Source organism: Polypterus senegalus, chromosome 12 (assembly GCF_016835505.1).
Source record: "Polypterus senegalus isolate Bchr_013 chromosome 12, ASM1683550v1, whole genome shotgun sequence".
Taxonomy (NCBI): domain Eukaryota; kingdom Metazoa; phylum Chordata; class Cladistia; order Polypteriformes; family Polypteridae; genus Polypterus; species Polypterus senegalus.
Genome location: NC_053165.1, coordinates 63,133,185 through 63,146,765, shown reverse-complemented (window position 1 = coordinate 63,146,765; position 13,581 = coordinate 63,133,185). Strand labels below are relative to the sequence as shown.

The 13,581-nt window shown below is 45.2% G+C and overlaps 1 protein-coding gene across 2 annotated transcripts in view; it reads right to left on the bottom strand.

Moving 5' to 3' along the window:
* The window catches only part of dgcr2 (DiGeorge syndrome critical region gene 2), a 35,152-nt gene that overhangs the window by 8,221 nt on the left and 13,350 nt on the right, over positions 1-13,581 (bottom strand). For both annotated transcript variants that reach the window (XM_039771864.1, XM_039771865.1), the window contains exons 2-5: positions 8,175-8,297; positions 3,649-3,777; positions 2,435-2,645; positions 16-92 (exon numbers count right to left, since the gene is read on the bottom strand). In XM_039771864.1, coding sequence (XP_039627798.1) covers positions 16-92; positions 2,435-2,645; positions 3,649-3,777; positions 8,175-8,297 — 540 coding nt within the window. The remainder of the gene's footprint in view (positions 1-15; positions 93-2,434; positions 2,646-3,648; positions 3,778-8,174; positions 8,298-13,581) is intronic.

Sequence of the window (13,581 nt, the reverse complement as noted above, 5' to 3'; positions counted from 1 at the left end):
GATACAACAGCTGACCTTTATATGCAACCTCCCAGCGGCCTTCCAAGGAGTGACTCCGGTTTGTAATTACATACAGGTAACCGACCCAAAGCCTACAAAAGACCACACAAAGAAACCCATGAAACCCTCCGACATTATCAGTCACGTCAAGGGGTCCCAGGATGCAGTGGTGTGTCGACCACGGGACCTTCAGTCATGGAGCACCACAGTAAACACCAACACGACAGGAGCAGTTGGCTCTTCAGGATTTTCTTGGCCTATTGAAGTCTCCAATTTACTCAACCACAGGGATGTTAATAAAACATTTAAATGTTTATTCAATTTGTAGATGAAAACTCCTCAGGAATTTACATTCAAAAATAAAACCCACACCCGCACACCCTCACCCCCAAACTGACCTACCACCCCACTCTTGAGCCGAAGCAAGAAAATGGCCACCAGCAGGGCTGCACCTTGGCAAGTCTGAGATATTGCGGAGAATGGAGTTTATTTATTTCTTTTTAAATAAAATGGATAAGGATGAGGTGCAGTGTAACCTCTGCCAAGCTGCACTGGCCTCTGGAGTGGGCACAGGGTCACACACACCAACGCCTCCTCACAGAGGATGCCCGACAGCTTTACGTGTTGCAGGTCTGCCAGGGTGACGGTGCTCAAAGTGAATTCGAAATTAACAGTAAAAAAATGATTGTAACAGCCAGTATCTCTTGTGGAAGACGCTGGTTCAGAAACTCTCCTGCCACACCTTGAGACAGAATACATTGTGCCACACAGGTGAAGACCAGCCACATGACTAGAAACTGTGTGACAAGTGTGGTAAAACAAAAGAGTGTTCACTTGTGACAAGCCAAAGTACAAATGGAACTGGGCTCTGGAACCGACGGTGCGGGTCACATCACACTGCACAGAATCTTCTGGCAAAACCCACTGCAGTTTGGATCTGTGAAGCCAAAGGCAAAGCAAGGGCCGGTGAACAACACAGTGCTGCCAACAGCAATGGCGTCTCCAGTATTCTTCTGTTTTTAAATGACAACTTGTGCACACAAGAGTGTCGTTTCCACGTACCCTTTACTTATTGGGTTCAGCTGCCGTGGGGCTCGTCCCCCATTACTACTGGCTATATGGACAAGTGACCACTGCTCCATTATCAGACCGGAGGATGAAAGCCATTACTTCAGTCAAGTGGATGATGAGGTGCAATAAGAGCTCTTAATCTAAATGTCCAAAAGAAGGGACACAAAAGCCACCATTGGGTAGCTTGGTGATATAAAGGGACTTTAAGAATATAAAGTGAGCATCTCTCGCTGTTGTGCATTTACTTTTCAGGAGACGGTGTGTTTGTTGACTCCATGCACTCTCTGAATAAAACACAAAATAAAATAAGTGGCGGAGCATCAGGTCTTGTTAGCTGGCCCTCCAAATGCTGACCTGTCTGTGCTCAGCTGAATACACAAATAAATGCAGAAAATGTAATCTGATAATTCTAAACTGCTATAATTTGACAAAGTTCTAAATTGTATTTAAAGGTTTCTGGTTCTTTATGCCAAATGTCTGTCTTTTTGGATTTTAGCTGGCAGAAAATTAGTAAACTCGGAATCTCTTTGTGGACTTCTGGTCCCTGCACTTTAAGGGGTCATGAGCAGTTTAGTTCAGCGCCGATAATCTTAGTACACATCAAGCTGGCGTCACAGAATTTGGTAAAAGCACATCAAGTAGAGGCTTTGAGGGTCTCCATCTCTTTAAATGTGCTTGATCCTTTGTGCTCTAGTGGGCTGTCTGCCTCCGCACATCTGTGGTGAAGGAACATAAACCTCTAGCCATCACTGTCTGAAAATGCAGGATACAGAAGCGCTCTGTGTGTGTGTGTGTGTCTACAGGTGTACACACAGCGTGGCCCAATCTCTGCCAAAACACGTCTGATCACAAGAGGACGGTGGCCCGTGTCCTCTCAGTGCCTTTGGTCCTTTTATTTCCCTTTTCACTACAGTCTGAGCGACAGTGCCACCTGCTGGCCGAGCTTCAAAAGGACTCGCCTGTGCAATTCCAGGTGCTGCTCGTAGGTAGCTATTATTAAAATGCACTGATATATAACACTTAAAATAACATTAAAACAGATGTCTGACAATTTAAAAAATTGAATGGATTGGGGTGGGGGGCTGGCTGGGGTCGTTTTCCGTAGAGTTCAAGTGCCACTGTGTGCTCACTTCTCACATGCACTGTTACAGCATGGAGAGATCTGAAAATGTGACCATCTGAATGATTTTAGAAATACACCAAAAGTAAAGTGTGAGGGAGAACTAAACAGAACAAAAGGAACAGACACAAGCATGAAGAGTGCAGGTGGTCTACTCGTACTCACCACCCCACATCAAGAGCCTCAAATTCAGCACTCTGTGACCCTCCTGCCTCCTACACCCCTGTCAAGGTGCCCACCTACCTGCGCTGGTCTCTCCGCCCAAACGTTCTTTCCTCCAGATCCCACTCCTCTCCGAGAATGAACCGCAGTTCCTGATCTGTGGCAAAAGTGGCCAGAGACCCATTGACTCGCTGACAAGTCTGCACAGCATCCCAGTAGTTCTCGGCGTTTAAATAAACCCTGTAGCAGCTCGCGGTCCCCTCATAGTGATGCCACCCTGTGGGACACTTTTCTGGAAGAAACAACATAAACATTACCATTAACATTTCATCTTTTGTGATGACAAAACTCGGAGAAAGCCAAAATTGTGACACTACTGAATAAAAACAGCTATTTTCGTTCACCTCTTATTTTGACGACACTAAAACATTTAAAGACCACCAGTGGATCCCAAACTTAGCCCAGGGGTCCCACAGCGGCTGTAGGTCTTTTTTCCAACCCGATTCAAAATCGGTAACAATAATTGATAAAAGATTATCTTCTTTAGCTGTTCTTTATTTTCTCTCATTTTGCATTCAGAAAATCATTCAGTAGGATTTCTGCATGCATGAGACATCTAGAAATGCTTCTGTTTCTAATACAGCTTCAACTGCTGAACTGTCTTTTGTTTTTTTCCTGTTGTTTTGCTCTTTTTCTGTGTAGTTTGCTCCCTTCAAAATATTCAAACAATGAAAGTTAAAAACAATTAAAGCAGACACGGGGACTGAATGACGAAAGGCTGCAACTACTTCAATAATGGATTAAATGAGCACAGCACCTAGAAAAGCAGAATGAAAATCAGAATATTGTTAAAAAATAATTTACACACAGACACTCCATTTGATACATTTTAATAAAAAGATACCAAACTCAGAGTCCACATAAAAACAGCAAAATAATAATAAGAAAAAAAAAAAAACCACGACAGTTAAGCATTTAAAGCTACAGCAAAAACTGTATTCTGAATGCAGAATGAGAGACAACAACAGCTAAAGACGACAATTGGTTTCAATTATTGTCATTAGTTGTGACTCAGGTTGGAACAAATACCAGTAGCTACTGGGGCTCCCCAGGCTGACGGATTGTGTTGACTTGTTAAGCCCACCACTTCAAACACTCCCTCTCCCACCATTCCTCTACGGACTGACACCTGCGCCAAGGTTTACCATTTTGTTCTGACCCACCTTGAAAAGTCTGGCAAGCTATCAGAACGACATATGAAGCGCTACAGTAATACGGCGGTTAAATCAACTCACGGCTGAATCGTACTGGCTGAGCCACATTGACGGTGTGGAAACGAGTGGCGTCCCCCGCAGGCCTGCCATGTGGGTGTCTGCTGTCTGCGCTCTCCTTTACGTGGTGAATTCGCTGATCCCCTGCTACACCTGCAGTAGGAGGGGGGAAAAAAAAAAAAACAGGCCACATTCAGAGGTCTCATTTGGACTCGCCTGCAGCTGCCCACACACGGCACTGGACAGACATCAAGTGGACCACCTTATGAAGGATAAGGCAGACAGAGTTGAGATTTTATATGTGAAATTGTAAAAATACACCGCAGACGTCTACAATAACAAAACCAAATTCAGGTCGTTCTCAGAGAGTATGAAGGAGGCCCCTGTGTCACACGAGAAGAGACAAGCCTGAAGTGCCATGTCATTCTCAGCATGGCTCCTGGCATAGAGGTAACTCATCAGAACCGACTCCTCTAAAGAGCGCACTGCTGGCCTCACCCCAAGGGGCCGCGGCACTCCCGCAGCTTAGAGTCATGCAGATTTAATCTTTGGACATACCAGGGTAGCCGATGCGGTCATATTTTCTTGTTATTAGGCCAAAGAGGTAGAGAATATAAATGTGGTGCTCAAGTCCACAGATCTCAGACCTCACAGCTGACCTGGGGTGGCGTTCAAGATTTTACACCCAAAAGAGATTTGTGAAAAGACATCAGAAAGATGAGCAAATACCTGCCTGCTAACTAGGAGGACAACTTTAGGACAGCACTCGTAGTCGGTGTGGACATTACTGTACCATCCCCACCTCGAACTCTCATGCCTAGAATGTTAGGACATGCGGGCTGACGACTACAATACTACACTGACCCCACTGACCCCACCAGCCCAATCCTTTCTATGGAGCAGGTTTAAGGCTGAGGAGCAATGCTACACTTGGACAGCAGATGGCGGTGTCAGTGCTGCATCACAGTTACCGCACCGTTTGGCACCAAGTCTACCCCCCAGTCGTGTAATTTAAATGTGAAGCAGCACGGTGCACAGCTAAAGACACACCTTCACAAACGACAGACAAACCGTGGCTGCTCTCTGTAGATCCACTTGGAGTGCAGCGGACCGGAATTTAGAAACTCGCATCTCCATGACAAGACCAGCGCAGCTCCGAATTTCAGGGATTTGTTCTTTTGTACAGAACTTTATTTAGACCTCGTTTTGTTGGGTGGGTGGTTGACCTTTACAGCTTCACCTGGACAGCAAACCTCCTGGAGCAGACTCTGCTATCACCAGGTCATTGTTCACAAGTGGCCCCCTAACCCCATTCTCTGCCATATCCCAAGGTCTTGTAGGTAAGCTTAAGGGAACACTCGAAATTGGCACAGCGCAAGTTAAGCGTAAGTCGCATGAGTGAAGGACACCTATGTGGGGCTTGAGAGTAAATCAGCTGTCAACACAAGACATCCACTTTCAGGCTTGCCATTTACATCAGAACTGAAGACCACCTTATTCTGGGAACATCACAATATCACTTCTACAGTCTGCATCATCTACTTGGAGCCCCCCGTCCAGCCACTCAAGATGGCAACGTAAATAACAGACTCAAAATGGGAAGGAAAACCACAAGATACACAAAAAAAAAGGAAACGTTAAATATTAATTTATAAATCTGAAGTAGGACGGCCAATCTGCCCCCCTCCCTGACACTCCAGATTTACCGGTGGGCCAGTTTTATTCTGTGCCCTTCCTCTGGAGCACTGAGGTCCTTCGTACCCTCGACTGTTAGTGAGTTTAAAATTGTATTTCATCACATTTGCTAAACAAGGTGCTGTAACTATTCAGACCATCAACGGTGGCAGGAAGGACCCCTCTGGGTGTGAACAAGTAACGCGGTGTGTATTATGGACATCTAAAAGCAGTGCAGCCCACCGAGAAGCTCACCGGCAGGACAGTCATTTAAACACAACGAGCAGTCGTATTCATGTAAAGCCTTTAGTTGTGTCAGTGCTCAGTTTGGGTCACCTCTCTGAACAATTGTTCACCAAGGACCACAATCACCTTCTCGCTCCCTCAATGTTTACGCATACGTTTACAGAAGAGTGCAAAATACGGAATGACGAAGCACAGGCCTGGCTGGCGGCCTTTTGTTAAAGTTTGTACCACTGGGACTCAGCACCTCATACTGGAGTCCCATCACATGTCATAGTATTGTAGTGAAGTTTAACATGTTGGTCTCCTGACCGCCATACTGAGGGCTCTCGTGACTTCACTCTCCCGTCTCCTCCTTTCCTGTGGGCTGATGGTGTAAATGAAAACCACCCATGACAGAGTCGGACCTTCATCATGTGCTATTAAAACTCTGAACAATGACTTGATGGATTATTCTTAAGAAGATGCAAGCAGAAATATTACTTTATGCAGATATTACTGAGGCCCTTGTGCAGCAGTTCTTGGACTTGACAAGAGCCTTAAGATGGCGATGGCCACAGATGAGGGGACTGCAAGAGTGTGCACTAAAGGGAATCAAACAACCACACAAACAGCGGCTTTTACGGAGGTGCTCGGTTTTCTTGGTGCGCGCGCGCACACACACGCACACACTCTGCAGGACTGGAGTTTAAGAGGAAATATGAAACAGGCACACAGCAGTACGCCTGGTCAGTATCAAGAACGGAGGAGGAGGAGGAGGAAAAGGAGGCACTGAAAAGGCAGCAGGACCACATGAAACACCAGCAGACGTGTGGAAGAGTCTAAGAGGGAGTGGGTGAGTCGTGGGATGAAATGCACAACATCTGTGAAGAGGAGAGAATACCAGAGGAGTGGAGGAACTGAAAAGGAGAGGAGACGTCAGGGACCGTGGAAAGTATAGAGGAATAAGGTGGACATCACACACAATGGAAATTTAGGAAACGGTTAAGGAAGAGACCCCTATAAGGAAGGAGCAGTTTGTTTTTATGCCAGTGAGAAGAACAGGTGTTTCGGTCTTTGTATTAAGACAGCTAATAGAGAAGCATCAAGATAAACAGAAAGGTGTGCATACTGTATAGTGTTTATTGAATTGGAGAAAGTGCCACATCAAGTGGTCTGGAGGCACGTGAGAGAGAAAGGAGTACTAAAGAAGTATGTGAGGATTGTCCAGGATATATATGAGGGGGTGAGGACTTTAGTTAAAAGCAGTGTTGGGGTAACAGATAAGATCCTAGTTAGAGGAGGTCTGCAAAGGGGTCTTTAAGTCCTTACCTCATTGATCTGCTTATGAATGTGCTGAGTCATGGGATAAAAGACAAATTGCTTGTATTTTTCCTGATAACACTGAGTTGTGTAGTACTAGAGAAGAAGTTGGAAGTATGGAGAAGGGCTTTGAACGGTAAAGGGTTGAAGATAAACAGGAAGAAGACAGAGTATATGATATGTAATAATGATCATAATTAAGTAGTTAGCCTGCAGGGAAAACTATTTAAATTTAAATATCTAGGATCAGTGGTCACTCAAGATGGAGAACTGGATGCAGAGATAACCCATAGAGTGTAGTGCGGATGGAACAATTGGTGGAAGGTATGAGGAGTATTGTGAAATCAAAGAATTGAGGCAAGGGTTAAAGGCAATGTTTTTAGGACAGTCGTAAGACCTGCAATGATGTATGGAGTGGGTAGTAAAGGGAGTGCAGGAGAAGATGTTAGATGTGGCAGAAATGAGAATATTGAGATGGATGTGTGGAGTTACACAAAAGGACAGAATAAGAAATGAGATAATCAGAGGTACAATAAAAGTGGGAGAGATGTCTTAAAGTCCAGAAAATTAGGTGGAAGTGTAATGGACATGTGATGAGGAGGGACCATGAATATGTGGAGAAAAGAGTGATGGGAATGGAACTACAGGGGAAGAAAAAGTGAGGGAGGCCAAAGTGGAGATGGATGGATAAAGTAAAAAAAATCTGAAGGAAAAGGAACTAACTTGGTAGGAGCAGGAGAACTGTTTGATGATGCTTCAAACACAGGGTTCCCCACACAAAAGTGAGAAAACATGAAGACATACAAATAAAATTAGTAAAATGTGTCAAAAGAAAAACCCACACATTTCTGTCCAATGATGGAATGAACTTACGCAGGCCCAGAACATTTAAAGCACTCATGAAGTTCAGAGAAGAGCCAACAAACTGACTGGTGGGTAAAAGAAGGAGGAGATGCACCGTTTCATTGAAAAGGGGATAAAACAGAAAGCTTTAATATCAAACTGAATAATTAAGGTGAATGTCAGCCATTACATTAAAACAAAGTTCTTAAAGAAGGAACTGGAGCAACAAATTAAAAAAAAAAACGCACACACACACACTCAGATATTTTAACAAGTAGTTCAGTCAGAGGAGCACCTCAAGGACTTACAAGCTTTCCAAGAGCTACTCGTGACTCCCTGGTCGTCTTTACTCACAGACTGCACACTAAATGACAAAACACCACAAGAGGGACTTTGGGCTGAAATGTCCTGTGAGAAGCTGCAGGGGAGCAAAGTTTAAAAGAGAGGAGTGAGAGACACGGAGCAGGAATTGTCATAAAGTCACTCACTGGGACAGTCCATCTCATCGCTCTCATCTTCACAGGTAGGCCAGCCATCACATTTCCAGGAGAAGGGGATACACTGGATGGTACCGCTGCGGCAGGCAAACTGGTCTTGGTTACACCGGAGATCTGAAACGAGAGGGGGAAGCACGAGTGAGAGGGCAAGAAAGTGCACAGCAGATTACGGGGGAAAAGCAGAATCCCACCCTCAAAACTACGGCACAAACAGTCAGCACACAGCAATCAGAGCTCCAAAGCCCCAGACTCCCTTTGTTTTGGCTTCTTCCCCACTCTTTAAAACCTGCAGATCCCTTTAACTTCAGAACTACACAGCATGTTCTTTATCACTCTCCAGTTTACAGTTCCACAAGTTGACACAACTGCACCAAGAAATCACGGAGGACAACAAAGTCTCAGGAGGACGTCTGCTCACATGAAGTGAGGCTCGGGCAGCAGCAGAAAGGGCTTCACTCCATCCCTGCTCTGCCACCAGGCTTCAAACAGTCTGCACAAGAACACAGGAGGCCCCCACGACATCTGCTACCCGATGCCCACCTGGCGAATGTCATGGCAGTGGAACAACTGCTGACTGCTGGGCAAGAGGGCACACATTAAACAGAGGACGCTACATTACAGAAAGACCAGGAACCCACATGCCTGTTTACACGTATTCACCAAAATAACAAACAAATAATAAAGAGACAGCAACACAACAGTTTCAAAATGGGCACATCTGGAGTGCCACTCCAGTGCAAGGTCTACTCGGGCACCACACAGACACAGAGGCCAATGTTCTGCTGATCAGCTCTGCCATCTTTGGAGATGGGGGTTGACAACAGACACCGAGAAAACGAGCAAAACCAAAACAGATGGCACAGAAGAGTGGCATTCACACCTCGACGTCTGTGCCCTGAAGGAACAGCGCCAGCCACAACAGGACCCCAGGTCACCAATTATATAGAGAACACCCCCAAAAACATCAGACACGCAAAAATCAATGAAATCGGGTGTTCTGGAAACAAGACAGCAACACACAAACACAAAATGCAATAACTGCAGTCTATCATCTGTGGGCGCCAGACAGTGGAGACGTTGGGTGGGCTCGAGGGGGTCACACTCGTACTCTGCACCTCAGACCTCGCATCTGCTTTACCAGATTACCGGCAGGGAGCAGAAAACCCTCTGAGGGGTGACGATACGTCAAGAGGTCCTCACTACTCTCTGCATACAACTGGGAAATCGCACATCAACCGTACATCGCTTTTTATTTTTAATATACAAATAAAGGTGGCAAACTAGTACGGAAAAGAAGAATTCAGGTGGCAGCACTGCCAGGCCTCTGGTGGCCCACTGTTCACTTCCATGGCCCTTCAGAGCAGAACACAACAAAGTGCAGGAGAAAGCACAGCAGACGGCCCCCCGACTTGGGGCTGGTCAACAAGCAGCGCTGCTCACAACCTCATCCACAATTCGAGTGAACTGTGGGCTCCAAGCCGAGGGGCTTTGCCTTTGCGGGCCGCTGACTTCCTTAGCTGCTGCACACTGACACTCCAATGTAGACGGTCCCTGCAGTGTCGGCTCCTAAAAAGCGCCACACTTGGGGAAAGGAAAAAAAAAAAAAAAAAAGGAATAACAAATGAACGAAACAGAAATCGTGTGCCCTTTTTGTTTCTTCCCCCTCAGCTGCACAGAAGCAATGTGAAGCACGCCATGGAGTAGCAGCTGAAGGGATTGTGGGCTCTCTTTGCAAACTGCAGAATTCCTCCGCACCCTTAAACTGTCAGTCAGTGACACTGTCTCAGAACGGTGGGCATTTGTACAAGGAAAGGAGTGAGCAAAGCACACAATCGCACATGGGAATCACGGCTGGGCTGTCAAACAGGTCACTGGTGCCGTGTCTGTGCTCAGAAGTGGGACATGGGGTGCGTTAGGAAGAACATACAGGCAGGTCAGAGGGGTGAAGGTCGACAAGCACTGGACTCACGGACAAGAGTCGTGGAGAATTAAGAAGGCGCTTCAAGAACATTAGCAGCAGGTAAAAGAGTGACTCGGCCCACCGTCAGCAATTAAAAGGTTAACTAAAACAAGACCCCAAGCCCCAGAGGGTGAGATAGAGGAAAAGTTAGCTGGCCAGTGGCCACATAGTGACAGAAAAAAATGGAGGGACGTTCCCCATATGTGTGTGTGTGTGCGCACCCTGGAGCAGAGAGGGAACAGACTGCAATCCAGAGGGGCACAGACAGGTGAGGTGGGCAGGGGCACACAGCTATTCAGAGTGCATTTTCATTCAAAAACTGAAGCTCATGAATCTTTACAGCAGAGATGACAGGAGTGAAAGAAATAAAAAGCGTAAAGAGATCAAGAACACCAACACCACCAACAGGCCTTCCCTAAGTGGGGGTACTTTAAGTTGTAAACCAAGGATGAGGATACAGCGGCTCACCTACAGCCCACGGTCACTTCGGATATGAAAATGGCCACCATGTTAACAAGGCTTCAGATTTTATACCCCGTATCACACGCCCAGTTTCATGCCCCCCCAGAAGGCCACTCTGTGTGGTTGTCAGCTGTGAAATGTAATCCCTTCAATGGAGTAGCAGGACTGCCTTGAATTCCACTGGTCCTATTTAAGGCAGCACAGGCTGGAAAGCTCAGGAGCAGACAGCCGTCATCTTAGGATTCCACAGCTGGCCGCAGACTGGTTAAGCGGCTCAAATGAACATCGACGTGGCAAGACGCTGCTGCGGTGCATTAGGATGTCGGCCTGAACTCGTGTGGTAGGAGAGCTGAAGTGCAGGTCCACTCACGACTTCAAATTTCCCAAATAACTGAAAATGAGGAGTTTAGAAACGTGCCAAAAAACTCTCAGGCTGAACTACGGCCAGCGCAGAGCGCTGCCAAGTGGGGTCTGCAGAATGTAGAAGCACCAAGCAGGTGGCATTTCATTAAGACCACTAGCGCAAATGTTCTCCCATAGACTTGATGACTGCCATTCCACTGCCACATTGTAAGACTGCCAACAGGCCCAGCCCTGGCCCTGGAAAAGACGGACATTCCTTAAAAATACGATACTCGTGAGTGACAAAACAAAAAGGCCTTTACTGCTATTTGAGCAGAGATGGCATACTGCATTTACTTCATAGACCTGGTGAACGGGTTCACATTTTTCACTTTTCTAAAGTTTTATATAGAATGTTGGAGGGACTCATAAATATCAGAGAGATGTTTGATGCTCAAACTCCTAAAGCTGCACTGAGCTGGAACAGCGTGAGAACTCGATTAGAGAAGAAAAACCAACAACAACGTTTCCACCTCTCAGGACCACCCATAAAAAAAAAAAAAAACAACACAACATACAATGAGTGCAGAATGGAGCTGCTAGAATCTTCACTAGGAAGAGAAAATCCGAGCACATCTCTCCAGTTTTGATGTCACTACACTGGTGACCGATGCCATTTAGAGTGGACTTTAAAATACTGCTTATGGTTTACAAAGCCTTCAATAATCTCACTTCATCTTAGATTTCAGAATGTCTTTCACCTTACACTCCAAATCATAACCTTAGTTCTTCAAATGAGGGTCTGCTTAGAATTCCGAGAGCTAAACTTAAAAGAAGGGGCATATCAAGTACTACTTTACTTTGTATGTGGATGTACATGTTATACACCTTACAACCACACACCCACACCAAAAATGAATTTACATTTCAACCCTTTGCACATTTTCAGAGTGAATTTGGGTTTTTGTGGATAATAGAAATTCAAATAAGCAATCTTCACAAATGTAGAAAGAAAAAAAAAATGTGATTAGGAGGACAAGTTAAGAGGAATTATAGAAGCTTATTATAGTCATCCAAAAACATTATGGCACTGTTTTACAGAAGAACCGAGGTATTACCAGCTGTAGCCTACAATATCATTGCAAATGAAAGCAAGAAATATCTTTGTGAAACAAAACGATTTTTGTTTGTGGCAGGAACAAACTTCCATAAGGTACAGAAGACAAAGAAATCGAAATATTACAGCAAAACTAAAGCATTCAAAATAAGAGACAAAATGTGAAGGCAGGTGGCCTTCTGCTGTTAGGCACCTCAAATCTGGAATAGCAGACCATGAGAAATTCATCAGGCTGATACGGTGGGGCACTTTAAAAAACTGGCTCTCTCAGAGCTTCATCTTACTTTAATCCTGATGCTCTGTATATTCAATTCATTCTCAATATCATTCCTGGTGGCTCCATAATCCCTACTCTCTCTTCTGTTCTTTTTCCGGTTTTCTGTGATCTGCGCCACCACCACCTGATCAAAGCACCGTGATGTCCTTACATTGATGGATTAAAGGCCAGAGGTCCACATGACCGTCATCTTCATCAAGCTCTTCCATGTGAACCCTGAAAACCATTAAGACTGATTGAGGTCATTTATGTTATGGGGGCTGGGTGGTCTCGTGGCCTCAGAACCCTTGCAGATTTTTTTTTATCCCCCTCCAGCTGTTTTTTCTGTCCTCCCTGGCCATCATGAACTTACTTTTATTCTGTTAATTAGTGTTCCCTAATTCTATTTTCTTATTTTTTTCTCTTTCTTCATCCTGTCAATTACTTTGAGTTCATCATTTGTATAAAAATGTGCTCTAGAAGTAAATGTTTTTGTTGTTTCACTTTCATGATTTTAGGTTTTCTTTAAACAGTCGAACTCACAGAGCAGACAACACCAACGAGGGACAAACAGACTTGGTGCATCACCAGCGCCATATCATTGACATTCAAGAACATTTGAGAACCAAGACCCCCTGAGCTGGAGGGGGTTCGGTGCCAAATGAGAACATTTCAATCCTCGCACAAACAGACCTTCCACACTTAGCTGCAGATATTCGGACACCTGAGCTCTCAAATCAAAGCTTACATGAACACCTCTGTACAGCCCTCTGATTCAACTCCACACATTCATAGCCCCCAATTAAATAAAACTGTTGTTAGAGTGCATTGTGGGGGGCATTTGTTGCTGAAGAAAGATTCATTGATCTTGACTTTTCCGATGATGCTGTGATCTTCACTGAGTCAATAGAGGCTCTGCGTATTTGGGCTTGCAAGTGTCCTGATAAAAAACAAGAGTCAGGTCTTTAATGACCTCTTGGGCACGGCCACCAGCAGTGGAGAGAATTTCGACCTTGTCGAGCTCTTTACTTACCTTGGCAGTGACATTCATGTCTCTGGTGACTCTTCCTATGAAGTCAGTAGACGGACTGGGAGAGCCGGATGGTTATGAGGTTACTGGAAAAGGGTGTGTGGCACTCCCAATATCTTATCTTTGCAAAATGACAAAGCCTCAAGTCTTCAGAGCCCTGGTGCTTCCTGTTTTTCTACATGGTTGCGAGACATGGATGCTATCCAGTGACCTGAGATGAAGACCGAGTTC